The 22,817-nt window shown below is 50.3% G+C and overlaps 6 protein-coding genes across 6 annotated transcripts; 1 reads left to right on the top strand and 5 right to left on the bottom strand.

Moving 5' to 3' along the window:
- Positions 1-7,398: 7,398 nt before the first annotated feature.
- Positions 7,399-10,305, bottom strand: N7462_007646 (putative PHD finger domain protein; the record flags this gene model as incomplete). The annotated part of the gene is made up of 5 exons (XM_057079364.1): positions 7,399-8,670; positions 8,733-9,560; positions 9,613-9,832; positions 9,892-9,989; positions 10,132-10,305. 5 exons carry the CDS (start codon positions 10,303-10,305, stop codon positions 7,399-7,401), a joined length of 2,592 nt encoding a protein of 863 aa, XP_056932034.1.
- Positions 10,306-11,416: 1,111 nt separating this feature from the next.
- N7462_007645 (Rcd1-like cell differentiation family protein) lies at positions 11,417-12,776 on the bottom strand (the record flags this gene model as incomplete). The annotated part of the gene is made up of 4 exons (XM_057079363.1): positions 11,417-11,591; positions 11,651-12,026; positions 12,097-12,252; positions 12,320-12,776. 4 exons carry the CDS (start codon positions 12,774-12,776, stop codon positions 11,417-11,419), a joined length of 1,164 nt encoding a protein of 387 aa, XP_056932033.1.
- A 1,105-nt stretch (positions 12,777-13,881) lies between these two features.
- N7462_007644 (uncharacterized protein) lies at positions 13,882-14,660 on the bottom strand (the record flags this gene model as incomplete). Its single annotated transcript, XM_057079362.1, has 2 exons — positions 13,882-14,300; positions 14,357-14,660. 2 exons carry the CDS (start codon positions 14,658-14,660, stop codon positions 13,882-13,884), a joined length of 723 nt encoding a protein of 240 aa, XP_056932032.1.
- Positions 14,661-17,481: 2,821 nt separating this feature from the next.
- N7462_007643 (uncharacterized protein) lies at positions 17,482-18,573 on the bottom strand (the record flags this gene model as incomplete). Its single annotated transcript, XM_057079361.1, has 1 exon — positions 17,482-18,573. One exon carries the CDS (start codon positions 18,571-18,573, stop codon positions 17,482-17,484), a length of 1,092 nt encoding a protein of 363 aa, XP_056932031.1.
- A 1,215-nt stretch (positions 18,574-19,788) lies between these two features.
- Positions 19,789-20,568, bottom strand: N7462_007642 (uncharacterized protein; the record flags this gene model as incomplete). The annotated part of the gene is made up of 1 exon (XM_057079360.1): positions 19,789-20,568. One exon carries the CDS (start codon positions 20,566-20,568, stop codon positions 19,789-19,791), a length of 780 nt encoding a protein of 259 aa, XP_056932030.1.
- Positions 20,569-21,493: 925 nt separating this feature from the next.
- Positions 21,494-22,660, top strand: N7462_007641 (isopenicillin N synthase family dioxygenase; the record flags this gene model as incomplete). Its single annotated transcript, XM_057079359.1, has 3 exons — positions 21,494-21,847; positions 21,933-22,371; positions 22,431-22,660. 3 exons carry the CDS (start codon positions 21,494-21,496, stop codon positions 22,658-22,660), a joined length of 1,023 nt encoding a protein of 340 aa, XP_056932029.1.
- Between the last annotated feature and the right edge of the window lie 157 nt (positions 22,661-22,817).

The raw sequence follows: 22,817 nt of genomic DNA, 5'->3' as shown, positions 1-22,817 counted from the left end.
AGTCCGGAGTCAACTTTGATCTGACGCTTGTCCCAAAGTCGAAAGGTGCCCGCCGACGATTCTGTGGAACCAGAGCCCTGAGCGTGGCTGCCATCTGAGCATGAACGAAGATGCCAGGAGGGAATGCGCATCTGGCCTCGACGTGACATCTGATGACCACATCCCACCAAGAACCATGGATGGGACGACATGGTTGATGAGGGAAACGGGAGAGAGAGGAAGGGAAGATCCAGACGAGGTATGTTCAAGACGCTAAGAATCGCCCTCTCGAGGAATAGTCTCGTTCCACCATGAACTGGGCTCCTACTGGCGAGAACTCGGGGAGCGCCACGATACGTCTCCCCTAGGCCCGTCTAGCTCGGCTGCGCAGGCGGAGTGGAGAACGATCCTCCTGATCGACGGTGTTGAATCATGAACCTGACAGGCCGCGGCGAGACTCCACAGAGATTCGGCTCAGGCCGGCGAGTGATCCTGTCTCTTCTCCCAGTCCGCCACCATCTGGAGCGACGCCACTGGATCATGATTGGTGTTTCCGGAGACGGGCTCGTATTTCCGGGTTGCCTGTAATGAACGACTCTCTGGACTACACTGCAACAGGGATGGTTGCCAAGGCTCCCACGCCAGTCAGTGGTCTCTCGTTGGGGGTTGCGATGCGATCGATTCTCCGTGGAGATCAACGGGGCACCAATCACAGCCGTCACGTGTTGGCTCTCCGGTGGATCGACGAGCCAAAATCCAGAGCCCTAACCTGTTTCCTGTCACGCTGCACGATACGTCAACTTTAAATGTGTAAATGCAATAATTTGCATGATTCCATACTAGACGGGGTCTACAGGCGCCACGATCATACACTATGAGCCTATGCCTATCAGTCAAATTATGGCGGAGCTGGACAGAAAGGGAATTAAAGTGGAGCAATTCCGTTTTCTGTCTCATAGTGCAGGAGGTTCGGCGTCAGATGGCGACTGTGTCTGGAAATCCACAATTTTAGAGAGCATATGCACACCGCTTGGATCGAGTCTCGAGCAAGGCACCCAGACCAGCATCTCTTCTCTTTGATGGCTGCTTGAGCCAATGGGGTGAGCCAATGCAGGGCTCGACGGCCATGTTCGAGGCTGATCTGCTCCCCGAATGCTCACGCAGGAACCCAGGGCCACGTTTTTCTCTTTCTTAGAAGCCGTAACGCCATGTGGGCTTTTTCTTTATTGATCCTGGAGCTTGTTGATAGGCCCACGAGGGGGATGGGGCTCAGTCCTCGCGGAGTATCCTTGTTCTTCTTTTCATATTCTACCCTTTTCGAGCATCATATCGGCATAGACTGCTCAGACTTGGTACGTGGTTCCGCGTCCCGTGCCTTACTATGGCGTGAATGAACACAAATATAGAGCGAGTTGTTCCATCTTTGCCTCCTAAAAACCCAGATACGGAAAGAGCCAGTGAAATTCCATCGGGGAGATTACAGATGGGGCTCAGACCTTCAGAACCACAGTTTTGACATACCAAACCATGCCGTGTGTGACTCTGAATTGACATTCAATGGATCCCCAGGGGGCCATTACACAGGGATCTTCCGCTAGAGAAGCAGGCTTATCTACGCCTTCTAGAAGTCCTCACTTGGGGTCAACGCGAGGGACATAAAGAAAAAGAGACCCGGCCACCGAGCCGCGATTTATCCCTGTCTTTTCAGTCTGCTGACCTCCGTATGGTTCAACCAGACTTTCGCCTCACTGACTGCCAGGCTAGCGTTTCAGTAAAACCTTCTGGGTAACCTATTTTGGCAAATATTCTAAAGATATCCAGAGTCCTATCTCCAAAGTATTCTGGTGTGCTTCAAATATTGTTATTATTGTTATTTATAGTGATTTTCGATAGATTTAGACGATGCTTTGAAAGATCGACAGACCAGGTGGGCACAGCCGAAGCCATAGTGGGTAGAAACGGACAGCACTGAGGGACTGAGCGCAGTGAACGCACCGTACTCGTCGGCGAGAGAGCTGAATCCACCCAGAACCCACCTGGTTGACCTGATGATCCCTGTCTCGCCATGCCGACCCTCACTTTCGCCACGAACCTGAAGGGAAAGGAGAAGGCAACCCAGCTATCGGTCATCATTGTCAGTGACCGACGCATCAAGATCAAAATTTCCAAGTGAAAAAGAAAACCCTTCATCAGGAAACAGTCTGGGGTCGAAAGAGATCTGGATCCGTGCGTCGATCAGTGGATTCGGTCACTGGTTAGGGTTGGCTACTCCCCCTCTTCATACCAAATTTTGTATTGCCCCCAGGAGTATTTGGAATTATCTCACCCTATGGCTGGGGCTTGGACCCCAGGGCGAACCCTATCTCCAGAGTCATCTAGTTCTTTAACCTTCTAGCCTTCTAGCCTTCTAGCCTTCCAGCCTTCCAGCCGGCAACCTTCCACGTTCCTCATTCCACGTTTTGTAATCTATCATGGCCGGGCAAGATCGGCCGGCTGAGGAAGGAGTCGGTAGTGAATCAAAGATTATGGGGAGAAAGTCCAAAAGCTTCATTCTATAATGTGAAGAGATCTCGCCAAGCCACTTTCCCAATTCATCTTCCCTGCTCACCTCGCAAATTGCAACCACAATGGGAATATGAGCGCCATCGCGATCAACCCCCTTCTCCTCTGACCGCTCCTCTGGACAATTCCCGCCCCCTCGGCATCCACGAGGACCAAGACGAAGACCGGACTATACATGGATCAGATGAACTACCCGGTCTTTACGGCCTAATCGAGCCGCTAGATTCATGATTATTCAGATTATTCAACAGTATTCTCCACAAGCCAACTCGCACTAACGCGAATCCCTCCGAATGGTCGAAAATTAGTCGCTGGAGCACAATTCTGAAGTGCGGGCTGTAGATAGTAACCCTCCTAGCACCTCACGGTCCTTATCATTGGCCAATATACGGAACCTGTCCTGCGAGTGGGCACAGCTCGTGCTTACAAAATGCCATTAGCGCGTATGTTACTTCTTCTCTGGTTAATCGAATTTCTGTCTCGTCCCCTCCTGTGCACCTTGCCCGTTCTAGTCTGGTCGCCGTTGGGGCCTGATGCTCCTTCGGTCACTCACTGAGGACGCAAGGTGGTTCCTGGGCCATTGATGGGCTTTTTTCGCTGGCGTCGATCTCTATCTTGCGCCATTTCGGTGCTACGTCGGGTGGAGTCCCCCTCCCAATGTAGAAAAGGGCGGGGGGAGGGAAAGAGTGGACACGGTCCGAACTTAGAGACCACCGTTGCCCAGATGCGGCCGTCCATAATTATAAGCATGACTCTTGTTCCCCGAGTCCCCGACACAGGCCCCGTCCTTACATACATTCATTCCACGTGGTGGTGTTGTGCCTAGCCACGCTTCAGTGCACCAGAGACTGTCCGGGGTTGCGTTGACTGCCATTATGTTCTTATACCCTAGGAAGCCTGTGCCTTGTGCTTGATCTAAACCACAGGTTCAATAAACTTGATGCTGCGTTGGTCGCGAATGCTTCGCAAGGGGTGGGAGAGTGGGAGAGGGCTAAATCTGTTTGGATATGTATCTACCTCTTGTCTCCTTTTTGGTTTGCAGCGACCTATTTTTGTGAGGAGTAGGACATGATGGGTCAAGTTGATTACGCATCCAATACCGCCGGAGTCGAGTATCCTAGCGTGGACACGGGAGAAAAGGCCATTCTGACATACGAAAAGGATCCAAGGGATACAAAACCCGAACAAGACCCGAGCCAATTACACTAGTCAATACGACAGCCTGGTCCATTCCTTGCTCTGGCTTCTTTCACAGCCTGTCCAGTGGCGTCCTTCAGGTGTCTCCGCGCTAACCCTACAATCATGTGGTTTCTCCCCAGGCCATTCAAAATCCATATTTTGATCATTCATCTCTTCTTCAAATCTTCTTCGACAGAATTGCATGCGAGACTTAAAATTGGCACAGTCATTGCTTCGAGGCCCCGCAGGGTTGGCGTACAGTATAGTTTTTTTTCTTCCCCCGGCTTGGTCTTTGCGGATCGCTACTTCATCTCGATAATTTAACAAGCTGAATGTTTCTTTCCCTGTTCTCCGTTGACCACTTTGAGTATTGTGAAGTAATTCAGAGTCATAACGTCGTCACATCCAGCGGGAAGCCGCCACGTTCGAGTACGTTTGTCGACCTCCGAGCTGCACCGAACGGCACAGGAGATCGCGCCAGGCGAGCGTAACAGACGGGAGAGATCCACTAGACCCATGCATGAGAATGAATTGTGCCGCTACCAAGCTATACAATCTAGAGTCGCTAGGTGCCGACCACACCCGTCTCGAGGAATCAACCTTGAAATTCAGCCAAAAAAAATGAACAAAGCAATCCATCGCTCACTCAGACCGGGTAGTTATTTCTTTTGCTCGGCCCTGGCTTGCGCTGGATGGGCAAGACTACCAGTTTAGCATGGAAATCTGAGACATATTATGACATGTTTATTTCTATATGGGAATACATTTCTAGTATTACATACAGCAGATGGAATCCATTTTCATCACATAGCATGCAAGCGGCTTGTTGTCCCTGCAGCGATCCGGAAAGAGGAAGAGCAGAGAGGCCTGTGAATGCAATTGTCTAACTGATTCCAGTCAAACTCCAATAGTCGACCGCAGCTACCCGTTGACAAATACTTCACGCCCCATCGTTATTAATCTGAACCCGCCTCTTCCTTCGCTCCCTCCGTTCCCCACATAGTCACTGGTTCTGATAGACCTGTCCAGACTAGATCGTTTTCTAGCGCGACCAGGCGGGAAGAGAAAAAAAACAAGGTTCATTCCATGGCATCACCGGCACAGACTCCTGACAAATGCGTCGTAGGGCAAGGGATTGTTCCATGGTTCGATGCCTGGCCGGTGACCCCGCGAGTGGTCGGGCCAGCCCCGGCCGGCTCCACATCTATAGAAATGAGCTGCATGAGTGGAGCGTGCGGAAGGGGGAAAAGGAAAGGAGCTATGATCGTGATCGTCCATCGTGATCGCTCCAAGTCCTCAACGCTCACAAACTATATGTCCTTGAACACGGGGTCGCCGGAGATAGGCTAGTTGTAAAAATTGCAGGAGAAGGGGAGACGGGAGGCAGGAGACGAGGACGGAGTAGGGTTACTAGAAGAAAAGCCGCAACCTCCTGTTCTTCCCCCTACTCCACAGCATTTTTACATCGACACGGGGATTCAGGGAATACGGAGAGCTTCGGCAGAGATCATGCGATACAATTGATACGATTAGTATTTTTGAAGGATTGGGTCGGCGGCTAGAGATAAGGTGGGGAAACCTTGACGCTACCCTTTTCCCCCCTCAAATGCCTGGACCTGGGATGGCCCAGACTCCATGTCCTTAACTTTAGGATGTTAAAGCAGCCGCGGAGATCGAATTACTAATTATGTCGCCAGTAATTGAAGCCCCAATCCATGGTTCGGGCATCGTGGCCGCTCGACCTGCTGCCTTTCGAGGAGGCGTATGTCTAGTCTGTTTCCTGGAAGATTCCACAGGCCGGGGAACTCGGAATCATCGGTCTACTCGTGGGATCAGGAAGAGAGTAAAAATAACTTTATTTACGCACTTAGGTATGGCTAGTGGCATGGTAGTGTTACGCCGTTATTTAGGGGGTTCGAATGCTGCGTCAGAGCCGCGATCCACTTATTACAGAGCACGAAGGGGGTAGTTGGACCGAAAGTGGACATCGATGGGTCCGGAGGGCGCGAAGACATGACTCGGAGAAGGTCCACGATCTGCGGCCCATGGGGGCCGCGATCGACTGCGCACGGTTTAGATGTCGGTGCGAGACATACCGAACTCCGATCGATATGGTTATCGGAGGAAGGGATTTTTCAATCTGTCAATCTGCTGTGCTTGAGGGGCGCACCCTATGTGGGGGCTGACAGGAGATGACAGGAGATGACAGGAGATGACAGGAAGTGACAGGTCAATTCGCCGGCGATGTAGCAATCAAGAGGAGCAAAAGAAAAAAACAATACGAGTACATGATCGACCTAAGGGGTTGTAGCTCAGACTAACTGAGATGAAGATCGCGCGCGCCTGTCAGCTAGTGCCATCGCTTACGAAAACTGTGTCAGGGTTAGGGACTTAGTGGGCTTAGTGGGTGGAAAAGGTACATTGACCTTCTTGTTTTGATTAATAAAGATTATAAATATGCGAGGCGGATCATTTTAGGGGTAATCAAGTAATTTCTCCCCTTCCCTGTGCCGTCTCTGCTGAATCGTTATTTCTAGGCCGTTACTTGCCGTCCTATACTCGGTACTAGTGTCTACCCCAGCGTGGGTTCTGTGATTCTGAACGGACGGTACTTTTGTTTGCATTGCGCCGTCTGTGATAGGGATGACTGCGTGCAGATGCCATGATTGTAGCGGCTATTGCATCGGCTTTGTTCTTCCGGTCCTCCATTGAGAACTGGACCGCAATTGCAGATTGATCGATCAATTTGAATATCGATTAGTATACAATAGTTTTGTTGTATTGGTAGGCCCACTGGCCTATATCCATAGCAAACTTTGATACATCACATCTGAACATCGGCAATCAGCTTGATTAGAACAAGTGCCTGTATATCACACTGTAACTTATGCATCTTCCCTTTACATAGGATTCCGGGCTGCGTGTCGTAAAGTATGTGAAAGACCACAGTGATACTGCAAGACCACCTGCAGCTCTACCATGCAATGTATACGAATCTTCTCATGAAAACCTCACCATGATCTGTACATTTAGCATCAGTGAAATTGAAGCACAAAACTGACTCGGATTTAAAAATCAATTGGAATATCTATTAGAATACACATGGTTCCAGCCCACCATCGGTAAAGCAAAATGGAAACAACACCCTCTGTGACCATCTGAGAAAAAACGCCCAACATCCCACCCATTTTAATGCAACATTTGATCAAACATAAGAGGAAAATTTAAAACCCGACTAGACCACCATCTGGATTCCCAGGAGACTCACAACCTCTCTAGGCGAAGAGAAAATCTCAAAGCTCTGGTACAGAAGCACCCGTTCAACTCAACCATGGCCAATGTTGATATGCATAACAAAGACCGAAACTGTTTTTCTTCTTTTCATTAGAGAACTCCTCCAAATGGATAAGAAAAGAAAAATTTCTCATTCATACCCAATCGGAATTTTTTTTCAATTTGTCCAGCTCCACAGAAAGGAAGGTGAAGTGATTTGAAGGGTAACAACTCATACTTGCCACCATTCATTGCCATTTTAAGGCCTTGTACATGAGCAAATGTTTGAAGGAGCATCATCGTAGAATGTCCAAATTGTTCATCGTGAACAATATCATCTTTGTTTCAAATCGGGAGTCGTAATTGTGCTTCAAAGAGTAGTCACTTTTGAAGCGTTGCCTTGGTTCACTGTCGAGGCGCATGTCCACCATGTTGTGGTGAGGTAATTGGTTCAGGATGCTGCGCATGTGCAGCAGGACCTAATGGAGGAATTCGATTCATTGAAGGCGAGGACATGAGAGCCGGTTGACCATTGGCAGGGTAGCCATGGCTATGGTGCAGTCTAGAGACATTCTCACGCTGGCGGCGCTCTTCTTGCTCGGGTGTCATACACTTGACAGGTGGGGGAATTGGGGCGTCCGGAGAGCTACGGCCCATGAGTTTAGGGCTCGGCTCCAGCTTGCGGATTGGAGGAAGCACCGGAGCACCTGCCATGCCTCCAGAAGTCATAGGACGAGGTGACTGCTTGGTGGGGCTAATTCCGGACATGCCGATGCCGTGCGAGCTTTGGGGAGGCGAAGAATGGTTACCATTTGGCGTGGCAGCGGAAGAGAACGACGGGTAGTTTCTAGACATGGCAGGCGTGCCTCCATGGCCAGATTGAGGCCGTGGGGTGGCATAGCTGTCAAATGAAGACCACGGACTAGGACCATTGGCCGGAGCAGTCGATGGAACACCAGCAAGAGGACCGACATCGTGATTTCCCTGCGTAGGAGACATAGATGGTTGAGTCTGGATTGTACCATATCCCGAGTGAGAAGAAGAAGGCCGTGCGGAATGGAAAGATCCAATGGGTGGTAGCTGGGGTCCTGGCTGCATTGGCGGCAGGGTGTGCTGGCCTTGGCCGGGCCCAGATCCGAGTCTGGGGGCTTGCTGGTTCAATGCCGATTGCATCGGGCCTCCGATGGGCTTGGATGGAGAAAATGGAGCTCGGGAAGGGCTAGAAGAAGTGTGTGGAGAGTGGGAAACGGGGTGAGGAAAACGCTGGGGAGATGTAGGAACATAAAACTGGCTTTGCCCTGAATGTGGTTGATTATGATGGGCAGTGAGCGAAGGTAGAGCGGGTTGAGTGGGTTGAGATCCAGGCTGGCTTGGAAGAGGCCCATTCTGAATCTTGGATAAGGCATTGTGAGTATGCTTGATAGGAGATGAAGGGGCAAGTCCATGATCTTCCATCTTGGGACGTGACCCAGCGGTTGGAGCAGATTGGGGCGATGCGCTGACTCGGAACTTGAGCGGTGGAATCTTGGGACGATTGGCCTCCTCCGCCTTTCGTTTACAGTCCTTGCAGACGAAATGGAAGTCATCCTTCTCAGCCTCCTCTTTAGAGATACCAAGGCAGTTACTGTGCTGCCAGACATTGCACTTCTCACATGCAACACTGTGACTTCCATCATCCTACCTGATTGTTAGACGGAAACGTACGTTTATCTCTGGTGAGAAATTCAGGATGAGCTTACCAAATTCTCCCCATGTACACCACAGCCAGAGCAATCAAAAGTCCATTGATCCTCCTGGATGAGCTCTGCCATCTTCTTCTGTGATTTCTCTAGTTCAGATTTGAGATTCCGTGCAGAGACTCTGCCCTCTCCACGCTCAAGCTTCTCCTGTTCGGCACTGATGCGCTCAAGCTCAGCCTCATGAAGGAGACGCTTGTGTTCGCGGTCTTTGATGCGCTGTTCACGCGTCATCATGCGCGACCTGCGCTCATTCTCCATCTGGTGTTGTCGTGCTTGTTCCTTGCGAGCTTCAGCCAGATCAAGCTCTCGCTTTCGGGCAGTTTCAGCAGCCTCACGATCAACGCGCTCTTTTTCTTCCTTGGCGGCAATTCGACTGGATCTCTTAGCGCCAGCGAGCATTTGTAGCTGAACAAGTTCCTTTTCGCGCTTAATGCGCTTACGTTGTTGTGCCTCTTCGGCTTTTTCCAACAGAGGCAAGATATGTTCTTCAATCTGGCCACGCAAGTACTTATCATCATCATCCTTGCTCTTACGGATAGTGTCGAGGAATGCATGATATTCCGGGAGTGTAACCGCAACACATTCCCAGGTGAGCTCAGAAGAAGACCCATCCGCTGCCCCGTTATTATTTTCTTCGTCGGATCCGTCTTCTGCGATCATTGCCGACACTCGCCTCGACGCCCGAGATCCTCGCGAAGCACGGCTCTTGGGTTTCTTCTTAGGGCGCTGAGGGGCAGGAATAGGAGGGTCGGTGCGGCGATAGAGACGGTTGTCATCCAGAACATAATAGGAGCAACCTTCATGATCATAACCAAACTCGTCGACGCGCTATTGAGATCAGTAACTTGTTTGCCAGAGGTTTCAAGTTCCCTTAACGTACCCACTGCAACTGCTCATTCTCTTTCTTCTCTGGCATCTTCTCACGAATACGATCCGTGTTCCAGAATGTCCACACAGTCAATTGATGAAGGACGCGCAGCTTGAGAAAGACATCAAATTCCAGGAATTTCAGGGGGGTTTCATCATATCCGAAAGGGTTGGTGATGTGAGGCGCCTTCGCATTGTATTGACGCCGGGTATATTCATCGAAGTTGTCGAACCTGCATTTTGCTGTCAGTCATGGCTCCCCAGCTCACAAACAAGGTATTTATTCACATACGTGAGACCACGGTGCGATGAGATCCACTTCAACAGACATAGGCCAATCTCCAAAAGTTTGTACGAAGGTTCAGGCTTAAGGCATTCATCCTCTAGGTCCTATTATTGGGAGAAGCGAGGGTCAGCATGGAATGCAATGAAAGGGGCAAAATGCAAAGCTGGCTTCATCCTATCCATCTATGCCGTACAGTGCGCGACATGCACAGCACCCTCCAGGACCCAGAAAGTCAAGAGAACATACCTCGATTCCAAAGTCCTCATCGATCTTCATGACATGTCCAAAGATATGGATGTACTGCATCAGGCTGGCGAACTCCCAGCAGTTTCGAATTCGCTGTAACATCCCAGGCTCCTCTGATGGCTGCTGCTCGGGAACAGCGACCGCCTCTGAGCGGCTGCGCTTTCGCGGTCCCATCGCGGCGGCGGGACGAGGCCGTGATGGCCGAAACTCGTCAATGGGGGCTCGGTGAAGTGGGGATATGCAATGAGTGGTAAATTCACAGTGCCACAGAAGCGGATCTGTGAGAAAACCAGCTTTTGACGCGAAACCAAGGCAGAAGACTAAGGATGGGTAGTTTTGCTCTTTTTTCCCAGTGTCGAGAGGCGACGGAGATGAACTCAGCGAAGGCGCGTCGAACGGGAGTCACGTGAGTGCCGCGTTTGTGACGAGGAGGCCGAGCAGTGACGGAATAAACTTGAGGACCCAGTCGAAGTGCAAGGCGACGTTTAATGGTCTAACAATAGGCAAGTTGATACAAGTAGGGGCTAAGGGGAACATAATTGGAGAAGAAGGTGATGTTGGCCATTTTGGCGGATTGAGAAGCGCCTAAAGGCCACGGGTCAGCCAACGTAATGACAAGGGATGTCTTTGGAGGGCTAACGTATATAGATGCTAGATGACACGGAAAAAAACAAATTGCAATGGAGTCCAGTACATTCATGGGCGTACATGTACATGATAGAAATGGCATATGAGAACCAGAAAGAAGTAAGGCAAAACAACTGGACCGTGGTATCTCTGGCTCAAAGGTCTATCTCATAGAAGCAATAGCAGATCGTCAAAGACGAGAGAAATGCAAACGACAGCGCCAACCAGAAACCCACGCCACCCGACTGCAAGCGCCACGGAAAAGAAAGACGAGAGATAGAGGCAGAGATGGAAACATGTTGCGGGAAGGATGAGCGAGATGCAAAGAATAGAGGGTAGAGAAGGAGTAAAAAATAAAAATAAAAGGACATAGGAATACATTAGTCCCCCTCCCATCGACACGAAAAATTCACCAAAGCCCGAAATCATCCCAGAGAAAATCAAGTACAGAAAACAACCAGAACGAAGGGCAAGGCAGACGATGAACCCAATTACCGTCGATGGAGGACGAGAGTTATATCGGGTCCATCAGCTGCTTTGCCCACAACTTTTGCGCCTTTGTGACCGATACTCGCCTGAAACCTGTCCCATGCATATCGTAAGATGGTTAACAAAAAAGAGGATATCCCGCGATGAAAAGAAGATGCGTTTTCATATGTTACATGGCCGCCGGGACGCCATCGGACACGTTGTCCGACAGGTTGATCAAGAGCTGGGCCAAGCAGCGCTTGGTGGCAGCATCATCACGGAGAACGGAAGAGAACGTGGCATCGCGAAGCGGTTCAGGTAGACATTGTCGCAGAGCCTCCCGGGCTCGACTATTGTCGCTGAGTCTATCTCGATGGTTAACAAGGCAGATGGCAGCATAGTACTAAAGTGAGGATGGCCTTACCTAAGGAAGCAACGAACAACGTGCTTCAGAAGCCGCACAGTCTGTTGCTCTACCAGCTGGGTGACCATATTGCTCAGGACCGTGCCCACCGCGTAGAAACGCTCGTATGTCGCGCAAATGTACGCCAAACCAATGTCGTCGAGAAGTATTTTCTGGACGATGAAAATGGCAACAGTTTTACTTAACTCCGATCCAGTCTCCATGATGCGAAGGCAGAGAGGAATGATCTCGGTGGTGAGAAGGAAGTTGATGACATCCGAGGAGTCATTCTTCACCAGGGCTCCAATAACGCCCAGCGACGTAAGCCGGAGATATTCGAATGGACGGGATTTCGAGGTGGTATTCAAAAATGGGTAGAGGAACAGAGGAATGTGTGCTAGCATCCGCAGTGAAAGTGTTAGTCCTCATTTTCACGGACTTTTGGGAGCTTTGGTGAGCGATTTTACCATTTAAGAAGAGGGTCCGAGTCTCATTGTGGGATGCGACACACTGCAGAAGCGCCAGCGCATTGCAGACTCGGTTGGAGGCGGCGGCGGTCAACTGAGAAGGGTTGAGAAGAGGATAAACCGAAATGATTTCCTGGAGAAGAGCCGTCATGACACCTGCAAGTTGCCGATGAGTTAGTCTCGGTCGCAAGGGTCGCCCCCCACGATGCGACGGGGATCATACCGAATGAATGCCAAATCACCAACGCCAGCTCGGGAACTTGTTCTCGTTTTTTGCTGAGCTCCATGAGCGCTGCCTCGCGGCGAGCGGGGTCCAGGAGTTCCGCAACCCAAATGAATACCTTGCGATTCTCCTCGCTGACGCCGCCATCCATGACGGAGACCGCATTGGCAAGGCCCTCTCCGCCCAGCCCACCAACTCCTCCAGTACCCGGCGCAGGATTTGCAGCGCCATTACCACTCATAGCAAGGCGCCCATAATGTTGCTGCTGCGCCGCAGCAGCAGCAGCCTGGGCATGCTGCTGAGCGACCAGGGACACATGCTGCTGTTGGTGCTGAGGGTGAGGCTGGGCTTGATGCTGTTGTTGCTGCTGCTGTTGCTGATGTTGCAGCCACGATGGATCAGCCTGGGGGTACTGATGCTGGTGCGAAAAGACGTGTTGGCTCTGCGCTTGGAGCATGGCGAGGGTGGTGAGTCGTTCGGGGAACTCGTAATACTCCGAGGGTCGGGGGTGTGGATTCTAGACAAAGCGACGTGGTGAAAGTGCCGGGTAGGAATAGAAATGTTAAAAAATGGGTCAGCAGGCTGAAATCAAGATGAGGGTCATTGATGAATTGGCGCTGAAGACCCAGGAGGAGGAAAGAGAGCGTTGCCTGAAGAACGGAAGAGAGAGAGGGAGAAGAGAGAAGTTCGGGTCGGAAGGCGGGGAGAGAAGGCCCGGCGAGTGTCCACACTAAGGCTTTGTGTGTGTGCGCCCTGTCACACTCTCCCGCCTCGCTCTTAGCTGCTCACGATCGGCTGGGGTTCATCTTGCACCCGTCTTGGCCGGGACTTGACGGCTCCGTGTCTTTATTCAGTGAAGACATCTGAACCCCAAAACAGGTCCCCTTGAGGCTCCATGCAGATGATGCCGGGGGGCCATCCTTGCGAACGGGGTACATTGTACCTGCAAGACCAGCCCCAATCACGGCTTTCTGCTTTGTGCAACTATACTATAGCTATCATGTTGATATTGCACTAATAGTTCATTTTTCTAAATTCCTGCTGACTTGATTACTCATGGTAAGTAACCAAAAAGACTCCGTCTGTTCCAACGATCTGCCCTGAACAAATGTATTCTGTACATTCGCCTCTCCCAGCACGAACAGATTTCGGTCTTTACAGTCCAAATGATCTTTTTTAAGGAATCAAATGGAAATTCTCGTAATCAATCTCAATGTTTTTCCAGATGTGCTAATTGATAAAATTCGTGATCATTCATTCATCGTTGTTAAGATACTTTATATATTTGCTCATCCCAGGTAAGGTGTATGTCAACCCCACATGTTTTTTTCATATGAAGAGAGCGAGCAGTGGTTCCTATGTCAAAAACCATAAGCTCCCAAAATGAACAGGGAGAATGGGCCAGAGGAGTATATCAAGAAATGCATTGGGGTATCAAATAAAACAACGCTAGAACGCGAACACAGTCGATGCTGAACCATCCCCAAAGCACAATAGAGTTCTTATAACTTTTGTCCTGGATAAAAATTCTGCTCCACCATAGCAGGGAGCCCATTCATATTCTATCCAAGCAGCCCAAACTGGACATCCCCAGGGGCCATCGTATATTCAAGTGCCAGTGTGGCTTCGGGTGTCAACGTCGAAGGGCAGGGTAGCTCTAAGCTGTCTGAAGCGTTTCGAACGCTTGCAAGATCGACGTTGAGTTCCCGAAACATTTTTTCGAGCTCAGGATATCGCTCCATCGCCACTCTGAGGTATTCAAGATTTAGTTCACTACTTCTTTCCTTGAGAGTAGTACCGAATCGATCCGCTAGCCAGCAAAGGTCCTCGGCATCATGGGATTTTGAGCGGGTAGCGGCAGCACGAAGCTTGCCCTTGAATAGATGAAAGGGGTCGAAGAAACACGAAATGCCTTTTCCAAACTGTTGTCCGCTTAGAATATGTTCGCCGGTCTTTATACACTTCATGGTATGCTGGGAGCCTATAGAGTAGTCAGTATTCGTGGTGAGTAGGGCGATGAAGGGAAAGGTGACTGACCAGGAAACCTTTCACAAAAGATCTCCACGAGAACTGGATACCTATCTTCGGGAGGGTTGCCACACCAGAAAAATGCAACGTAGTCCTGGCGGCATTGTGGGATGAGAACGAATCCGTCTTTCTTATCCATCATAGAGATAATTTGTTCCTTGGATGCAGATGCGAGGCAATCGATATCTTTGCTTTCACGAGTACCACCGAGAACGCCAATAGCATAACCGCCAAAAATACCAAAAGATACCTTATTCCGTCTCAGCACCCTATGGAGGCTGATAGCGGCGTCATTCAGTCTTTCTTGGATCATGATTCAGGGTCAAATGATGTTGAGGTTGTAGAGGCCAACGGGTGCTTTGATCATGTCAGTGAATACTCGGGATACATTTGTTCTGGAAGGCTGCTTATAGAGTACCAGTAGCTCCTTTTGTATATGGTTTCACGATAGCCTCATGCAAGTGCAGGAATCACACGCGCATCATTTACACATGGACATCGCCCCCCGGCGTGGCTATGACTCCTGGGGGTACTCAACGAAACCTCCGAACAAGCCCAACAAAACCACATCGTGAGTGCCGTAAGGGGAAACCGCCTTAGCTTCAGTCAATCAGCAGTTTTTTATTCTGATGGAGCCCTACTAGTCGGGTACAGGCTATGCAGGGGCTTCGTCCTCCGGGAGGCGAAGAGAGAGATATCACTGCTGAGCCTCATCAGGCAAAAAGGAGTGGTACCAAAGGGGCTAGTGGGAGTCAAGACCTGGATGACGTCGAGCCCATCAGATATCACTCAAGGCTCATTTGGGATACTGCTTTTCCGATAAGCCACTTAGAGCCAATCATCACATCAACAGCTCAGCAGCCTCGATATAATGTCGCCATATAATGTAGCAGCATGGCCCTCCACAGAGGCATACGTGGCAATCTCGCTCCTCGTTGTTGTCAAGAATAGATCGGAACGGCGACTTCGCCTCCTAAGCGTTAAGCGCCAGTAGGAGCAAGCAGGGCCTAAGGCGAGTTGTTGGTGCACGGAAAAAGTATAATTAGTTGTCACGCAGACCACTTGCCAAGGAAAAATCGGCTTATAAAACTATGATCTATACCATTCGTGAAACCCCTTCCTCCTTTACCCCCACTGTAGATCTCTTTCACCTTGAAACGGGCTGTATAGCTGAATTTGCCCTACGATATCCCATATCATCCCTATATTTCCACAGATGTATGTGTGAGTGAATTTCTAGGCTGATTGAATATTCGGCTGGAGTCATCACGGGCAAACGGAGGTTGACATGGCGATTTACATGGTACGGCTAGCCTGAGAATATGTCATCTGCAGTATTCCATATGGAAAATGGGTTAAGACGCCAGTATGGCTGACAGCATAATGTCTACCTATCCACCATGTTTCGGATGAAGTCCACCATGGCCGCCTGTTTGATCCTGAACATCCTGACTCTATTATAGAACAAGTCTGCTTTCCTTTATAGATGAGATCATTCAACAATTTTTCTGATAAGTGCTACACTTTCTGTAAACTAATAAATGTGCTCAACCGGGCTTTCTTGTGAAATGACTCCCATATCGTACTAGCATGCAGATGATATTTCATACTGGGAGACTGCTAGGTCGGTTTGTAGAGTAGGCTATGGGACAGGCTATGGGAATCATCTAGAAGGATGCGGACTATAGGCTTCCGGAATTTTCTCACAGCAGGCGACTGTGACTCAACCCCAGCCTTGCAACCCTCCAACACTCGGGAACACACTTGATCAGCCCCGGCGTTTCATGTTCTTGTTTCAGACATGGTCACATGACCCGCTCCGATGTTGGCTCTGTAGGCTGATCAACCTCACATCTCATATGTTCTTAGTTGACTTTTGCAAAGTAAATTGTGGCTGGTAGTTCCAAAGAAAAAGGATAGGACTACGGCTGATCAAAAAGCCAAAGAGGAATAAAAAGAATGTGGGAAATTGTGCACGCAGCCCGCATGAGGTCGACGGTCCCGGGTCTCGTCTTCGGAAATATCAGCGCATTACACAACCGACAAATGCTTCAAGACAACCATATCAGCAACATCCTCTCTCTGACGAGCACTTGATATGCATCATGAAGCTCTGCCACAAGGCACGCAGGTGCCCCCGAACATAGTCACAAACTGATTCGGTGTGTAGACTCAGGGTGACCTGTGTATAATCATCGATCAAATGACATCTTAATAATCGTCATTAGTGTCCTTAACCCCAGAAAACGAAATGAACAAGGCATAAAACCAGGCGGTCTTGGTCCTGTACAGTCTTGGAATCCTACGCCCACGTGCTGTTATCATTGCCTACCTGATGCGTAAACTCTGGATGCTACGCGCGAACGTACTGAAATACGTTTAAACTAAAAAAACCGCACGCCAAGCTCAAATGCTACCAACCAACTTGATGTGAACATAGGATTTGAGTATCATATATGAGAACATGAAGATAGAACTGTGCCAAAAGCCCCCTCAATACTGATTTCTAGAAAACTGCGCTGCACTTTTGAAAAACAAGGGTCGCACTGAAGGAATAAGTCACCTGTAATACATAATCTCTAAGCTTAGCAGAAGAGGCTTCTTCTGCAAACTGTACCCGTTGAAGTAATTATTATGGGGAATGATCTAATGCAACGTCGCTGTTCTTGATAGTGTCTTGTCTCGCGAATCCAAAGTCATTGTAGTTGTCATTTCCCCATGCAGATTCCTATTTTCATATCGCATATTTACATTTCTCATACCATGCATTCCCTCGGTTATGCCGGGTACAGGATATAAATTCCAAATCCAAAACATCCTCAAATCCATATCAACATCAAAAGGAAAAGCAAAATCATTTCACAATGAAAATAGCAGAAAAAACAATAAGGGTTAGTCGTAATTGTACATGAGTCATATTAACATAATGGCGCCATCAAATGCATAAGTAGATCGTTCGAGTCGTTGAAGAGAAATGCAGGTATGACTGATACAGTCTCAAGAGTTCACAAATTCAAATACGATTCAAGGCTTGACCCGCCCATCACCGTCGTGAACTCCTGCGAGATCGTCGGGATCGTCGTGTGTCTCGAGTCCGCCCGCCAGAGCTTTCAGTGCCTATTTGAAAAAAAAAGTTAATCCTCATCCTGCTCATTCATGATACTTGAAAATGACTGCGTGAACTTACTCTGTGTGTAGTCTGAATAGTAATAGGAACTTGGGTAGGTGTAGTCGGTTCTGTCGTCCTCGTGTTCTCGGTCTCTGTGCCGCTTCAATCCCAGGCAGAGAGCCAATGCTCCCAAGATGATTGCAGCCGTTCCCCAGCCGCTCCACTTTGATTTCTTTTCGCTGAGTTCACTGTCTGTCGCAGCTGGTCTAGATGGCTTGGCGCCGAACCATGTTCGGCCACCTGAAGGACGGGGGCGACGGCCTGAGGAGTGGGTCGAAATGCGCTCTTCAACATAAGTTGTCTCCTTTCTGCGACGGCTGCGGAGACCCAGAGCTGCGAGGAGGGCATCCAGGGCCCCCTTGAAGCAGATACAGCCACAGATGAGCAATAGCAAGATGATGCCCGCGATTGTGCCGATGACAATTCCTGCGATTGCACCGCCGCTCAGACCTCCGCTGCTGGTGGCCTTGACTCCGATCAAGTCTGCACCATCTGTTCCCACGGGTGCGATAAAGGCTTCGGTGGTGGTGGCAGCAGCGGTCTCAGTCACTGTGCTGGCGCCACTGCTAGTTCCTCGCACTCCTGCAGAAGCCGTACCCGTCGCCTCGCCAGTCACCGCGGCAGAGGAGCTCTCAGCCACACACTCGCCATCCTGGCACTCTTCTGCGGCGTCACAACACGTCGTTCCACACGATGTTTCGCCGAGGTCAACCCTACACGTTCCTGTAGATGTCGCTGCGACGCTCGTAACCTGGGTGCTCCATACAGAAGTAATGGTGGACTTGTCGACCTCTGTCACAACAATGGTGGTTGTATAATACTCCCATGTGCCGCTGGTGCTGTCTACACAGATCGCTTCGTCGGCATCATTAGTACCGCAACTCTGGGATGCTGAGCAGCACAGCTGGTTGCTCCAGCCGCAAGTCTTTGCGCATCGTTTTTCAAGCGCATTTTGTTCCAGTTCTTCCACCGCTACTGGGGATGCGGTGGCGATTGGGATCAAGGTCAAGAGTAGAGTCAGCGTCGCGAGTCTCGCGGGAACGACAAAGAAGCGCATCGCTGATGAAGAGCGTCGCCACGCTCGTAGGGCTCGAGGCAATGTTCGGCGAAGGCTTCGGAGAATGTTCTTGAGCTCGTGGAAGATCGGAGTGGTTGTTGCTGACTGAGAATGCTCGGCCTCGATCAAGTACTTTCGAGGTGGGGTTGGTGGTATGTATACAGTCGGGGGAGGATCCGCGAGGGAATCACCACAACGAACAAAACCCGTACAAAGAATGTTGGAATTGGGAGATCACCCCAAGAACGATGGAATGGAGAAGATACAGAAGAGGGACGAGAAAGAAAAGAGGGGAGAAAGTCATGAAGGTGTGAGGTGTTGGCCTGGACCAAGTGCCTTTTTTTTCCCAGCCTCCGCGCATCGTCAACCCAACCACCCGATTTCCCTGCCAATCGCGGGTGTCCCTCCGCCACGGCGATCCCGTCTTTGTTTTGTTTAGTGCTTTGGGGAGGGAGGCTGGGTTTCAGGTACTCGGTAGAAGTGAACTTTGAGTGGCTCCTTCTTTGACTCTATTTATCCTGTTGATCCTAACAGGCCAATTCGTCACCGCATATGCACTCTGCCAGATGTCAGCGATCGAAGTCCCCGCCGGCAGCGATCAACGGTCGGATCGCCTGCGACCACCAGTCGGACAAAGGCAAATTTCTAGGTATGATAATTGATGATTCATATTAATTAGATTTAGATTTAGGTACGGAGCACAGTACTATCCACTCTGTCGACTCAAGACATTCACCGCTGATCTGACTCACCATAAAGTACTCTGTACGCAACCCGATTTCCAAGAAGTCACTGCTTGACAGCCCAACTACGGGGGCAGCATCCAATAATAACAATGGCCGCCCAAAATCCACCCGGTCTACATCCTGAGGGTTCCGAGCTGCCGGGCGCTTTCCCAACAGTTGTACATATCTACGGAGTTCAGAATGACAATGTCTATGTCGAACAGTAGAGAGACAGGGGTGCGAAGAGATGCAAAATCATTGAAGGTTCAGTAATCAGATCATTTCATAACAGATGTCACGGTATGGGCATATGCAGACTCCGTGGGGGCTCATTGGATCCAAAATGGAAAATAAATGGACAGTGAAGAATATACAACATCGAAGCATTCAATAGCAAAAGGGAATATGGGACAAAAGCAATATCCAGGCCGCCAAAAGTCCTGACCATCGACCTATCTCAGGCAAATCCAGTTCATATCACATCAACACATCACACAAAGAGACCCGCAACCCCCACTGCCAGTCCGAAGACTAGGTCGTGGAGAGATGAGGTTCGTCCCGACAGGGCGCCATTCCCACTGGCGCTATTCGAGGACTCGGAGTCCACCGTTGCGCAGTAACTCAACCGAAGACCGTGACAGGCCTCGGCGCTCAGACTCGAGCAGATGGACGTGGCCTGCGATGTTGCGGTGACGGCTTCCACCGTGACGCCGCCTGCGGCCCCGCCATTTACCGTTACCCCGTAGCGGCCCATGAGGGCGGCCGTACATTGCGTATATTCAGACTGGCACAGCGAGTAGTAGGAAGAGCAGGTGGCGGCATTGGAAAATGTCGTCGGCACATAAATAAACGGATAGGCCCCGCTCACCGTTGAGCCGGTGATGGTGGCCGTGGTGGATTCGGAGTCTGTGGTGGTCGCCGTCGCACCCTGGGGGAATTGGAAACTGCTACCAGTCTCGCTCGTCGAGCCAGTCGAAGTCCCCGTCAAACTGCCCGTGCAGCTGGCGCCCGTAGGACAGCAGGCGATATTGTTGGCGGAGTCGCGCGAGCAGTTTGTGCCTTGTGTACAGCAGACGTCCGAGTGACCGAGCTTCGTGCACGCGTTGTATCCGGAGGGACAGTTGTTGTCCGCTCGTTTCAGTAATTGAAGAACCTCGAAGGCTCGCTTGCCAGCGGCATTGTGCGCTGGCGAGAAGGGTGCGGTCTCTATCGAGGCGACTGGTGAGGAGAGGAATGCGGCCCCGATCCCGATCCACCAAGAAGCCCGCATTCTTGTGGTCTGGGGAGCGGCTGTATCGAATGCGACCGAGAGATTTCGTGCGATTGATGCTGGTATTGAGTTGTATTGAGTTCTTGTGTGCTTCAACTGTGCTCAAATGCTCATGGTTCAGGGTGGAAGAGCTGGTTCACTGCAGCTGAGCGGATTGACACTCAGAGTGCTTCAAGGCGGGCTCGGGGATGTGTCAACAAACTACCTAAACTAGTAACGTCAGCATCAGCCGGGGGGCGGTCCGGCGGAAGAACGAAGCACATTGTCCGCGGGATTGAGCCATCTCAAGGTCTGGATAGGACTCACAGATCTAGGATTCTGCAGGTTCGCGAACTCTGGTGTGAAATTGATCCGGGACCCGGGGGTGGATGGGGATGATGTAGTCCAGACTTGCCAAATCTCCACCGGGAATCCCTGCCACAGCAACGAGTCGCACGCTGCCCAACCCGCTTCCCGCAAAGGTCGGGGGTTCTGGGCACCCAGAACTGGCAGATTAGAGCTGGTAGAAAATTCCTTCTCTGCTGTCTCTCGGCGTATTGGAAGTCGGAAGAGTCAAAATAGACAGACAACTCTCTACCGTACAAGTGTGGGGGACTATGAGAGGTAAACACTATTCATCCTAATAACTTCGCTGTATTTTGGGGTAGATTGTATGCCTCTTTTTTATCAATCAATTAGGCAGTCTGAATTAGCCTTGTCCTCCCATGCAGAAAAACACCGCATCCTTCTAAGGCTTGCGGATTGGCGATCTCCTAAGACCTCACACATAGAGTAAGGAAGAAACGAGGGCTCAGCTGCAGGACATTGAACTTTACCGTCATCTGCGGTGACATTTTCGCTTTCAAACCCAGCGATCTCACTGACACCGCCCGGATTGACTCTACTTATACCGAAACATCCGGTCTCTAGATGGAACGTCTTCACGATGGACTCCATGCCCTCGCAGATCAAGATCCCGGTCGTGGACTTTGCCCAGTGGAACTCCGATGATCTCAGTCGCCAGCGGGTAGCGCAAGATATTGTCGCCGCGTGCAAGAAAGTGGGGTTCGTGTACATCGTCAATCATTCTCTCCCCGACTCACTGCTAGAGGAAGCTTTCCGTTGGTCTCAAATCTTCTTCGAGCTCCCACAAGAAGAGAAACTCAAGGCTCCACATCCTGAAGGATGGGCCATCCACCGAGGCTATTCCTGGCCCGGCCTGGAAAAGGTATCCCAGGCCATGAGCGCAGAGCACGACCAGGAACAAGCCCGACAGTTGAGGGAGATTCCCGATATCAAGGTGAGCTTGGTTGGCTCGGTCCAATGGCTATATAGAACGCTGGTCCTTCGCTGTTGCCCTGGCGGACCGAGCTGACCGCGAACAGGAGAGTTTTGACATCGGCAGCGAAGACAATGCTTCACAGCCAAATCAATGGATTCCCGAGGATTCACTGCCCGGGTTCCGCTCGTTCATGACCCGATTCTACTGGGAGGGATATCGTATCGGAAGTGAGCTCTTGCGAGCTCTAGCTGTTGGACTGGGGCTGAACGATGAGGATCATCTGCTGCAGAAACACTCCGGTCATAATAATCAGCTGCGTCTATTACATTATCCACCTGTACCAGCGGCGGAATTGGAAGAAAAGCGCGCTGCCCGTTGTCCGGCGCACACAGACTGGAGCTCAATCACCTTGCTCTTCCAAGACGACTGCGGTGGTCTGGAAGTCGAAGATGTGACGAGCCCTGGCCACTTTGTGGCTGCAACTCCCGTCAAGAACGCAATTGTAATGAATGTGGGAGATCTTCTCCAGAGGTGGAGCAATGGTTTGTGCTAAATCTGCCCTGGTGTTCATTCGTTTGATATTCACATCCAACTCCTTTAGATCAGTTGAGATCAACAAGTCATCGGGTTACTTTGCCGCCGTTGTCAGACCGGTTTGAGGGAGAACAGCGAATGACCCGTAGACGGTTTTCAATTCCCTATTTCCTGTCCCCCGATCCCGACTCCATGATCGCGTGTATTCCATCTTGCATGGGACCTGACGAACCCGCCAAGTACGAGCCGATCACGCAAGCCGAGTACAACCAAATGCGTGCTTCTATGCAATACTGAGCAATGTTTTTTTTTCTCTCAAACCCATTTTATTTTTATTTTTATTTTTTGATTCTGGAGTCAGTCATCTCCATGAAATGCCTATTTTATTACTCTGACCTGTCTGTCATCTGCGAATTTCCAAATTGGACATCATGAACACATCTGTTGCCGATAT

This window comes from Penicillium macrosclerotiorum (assembly GCF_028827735.1).
Source record: "Penicillium macrosclerotiorum strain IBT 26536 chromosome Unknown utg000007l_segment0_segment0, whole genome shotgun sequence".
Lineage (NCBI taxonomy): Eukaryota > Fungi > Ascomycota > Eurotiomycetes > Eurotiales > Aspergillaceae > Penicillium > Penicillium macrosclerotiorum.
The sequence above is the reverse complement of the archived record's forward strand: the minus strand, read 5'-3'. Positions and strand labels throughout refer to the sequence as shown.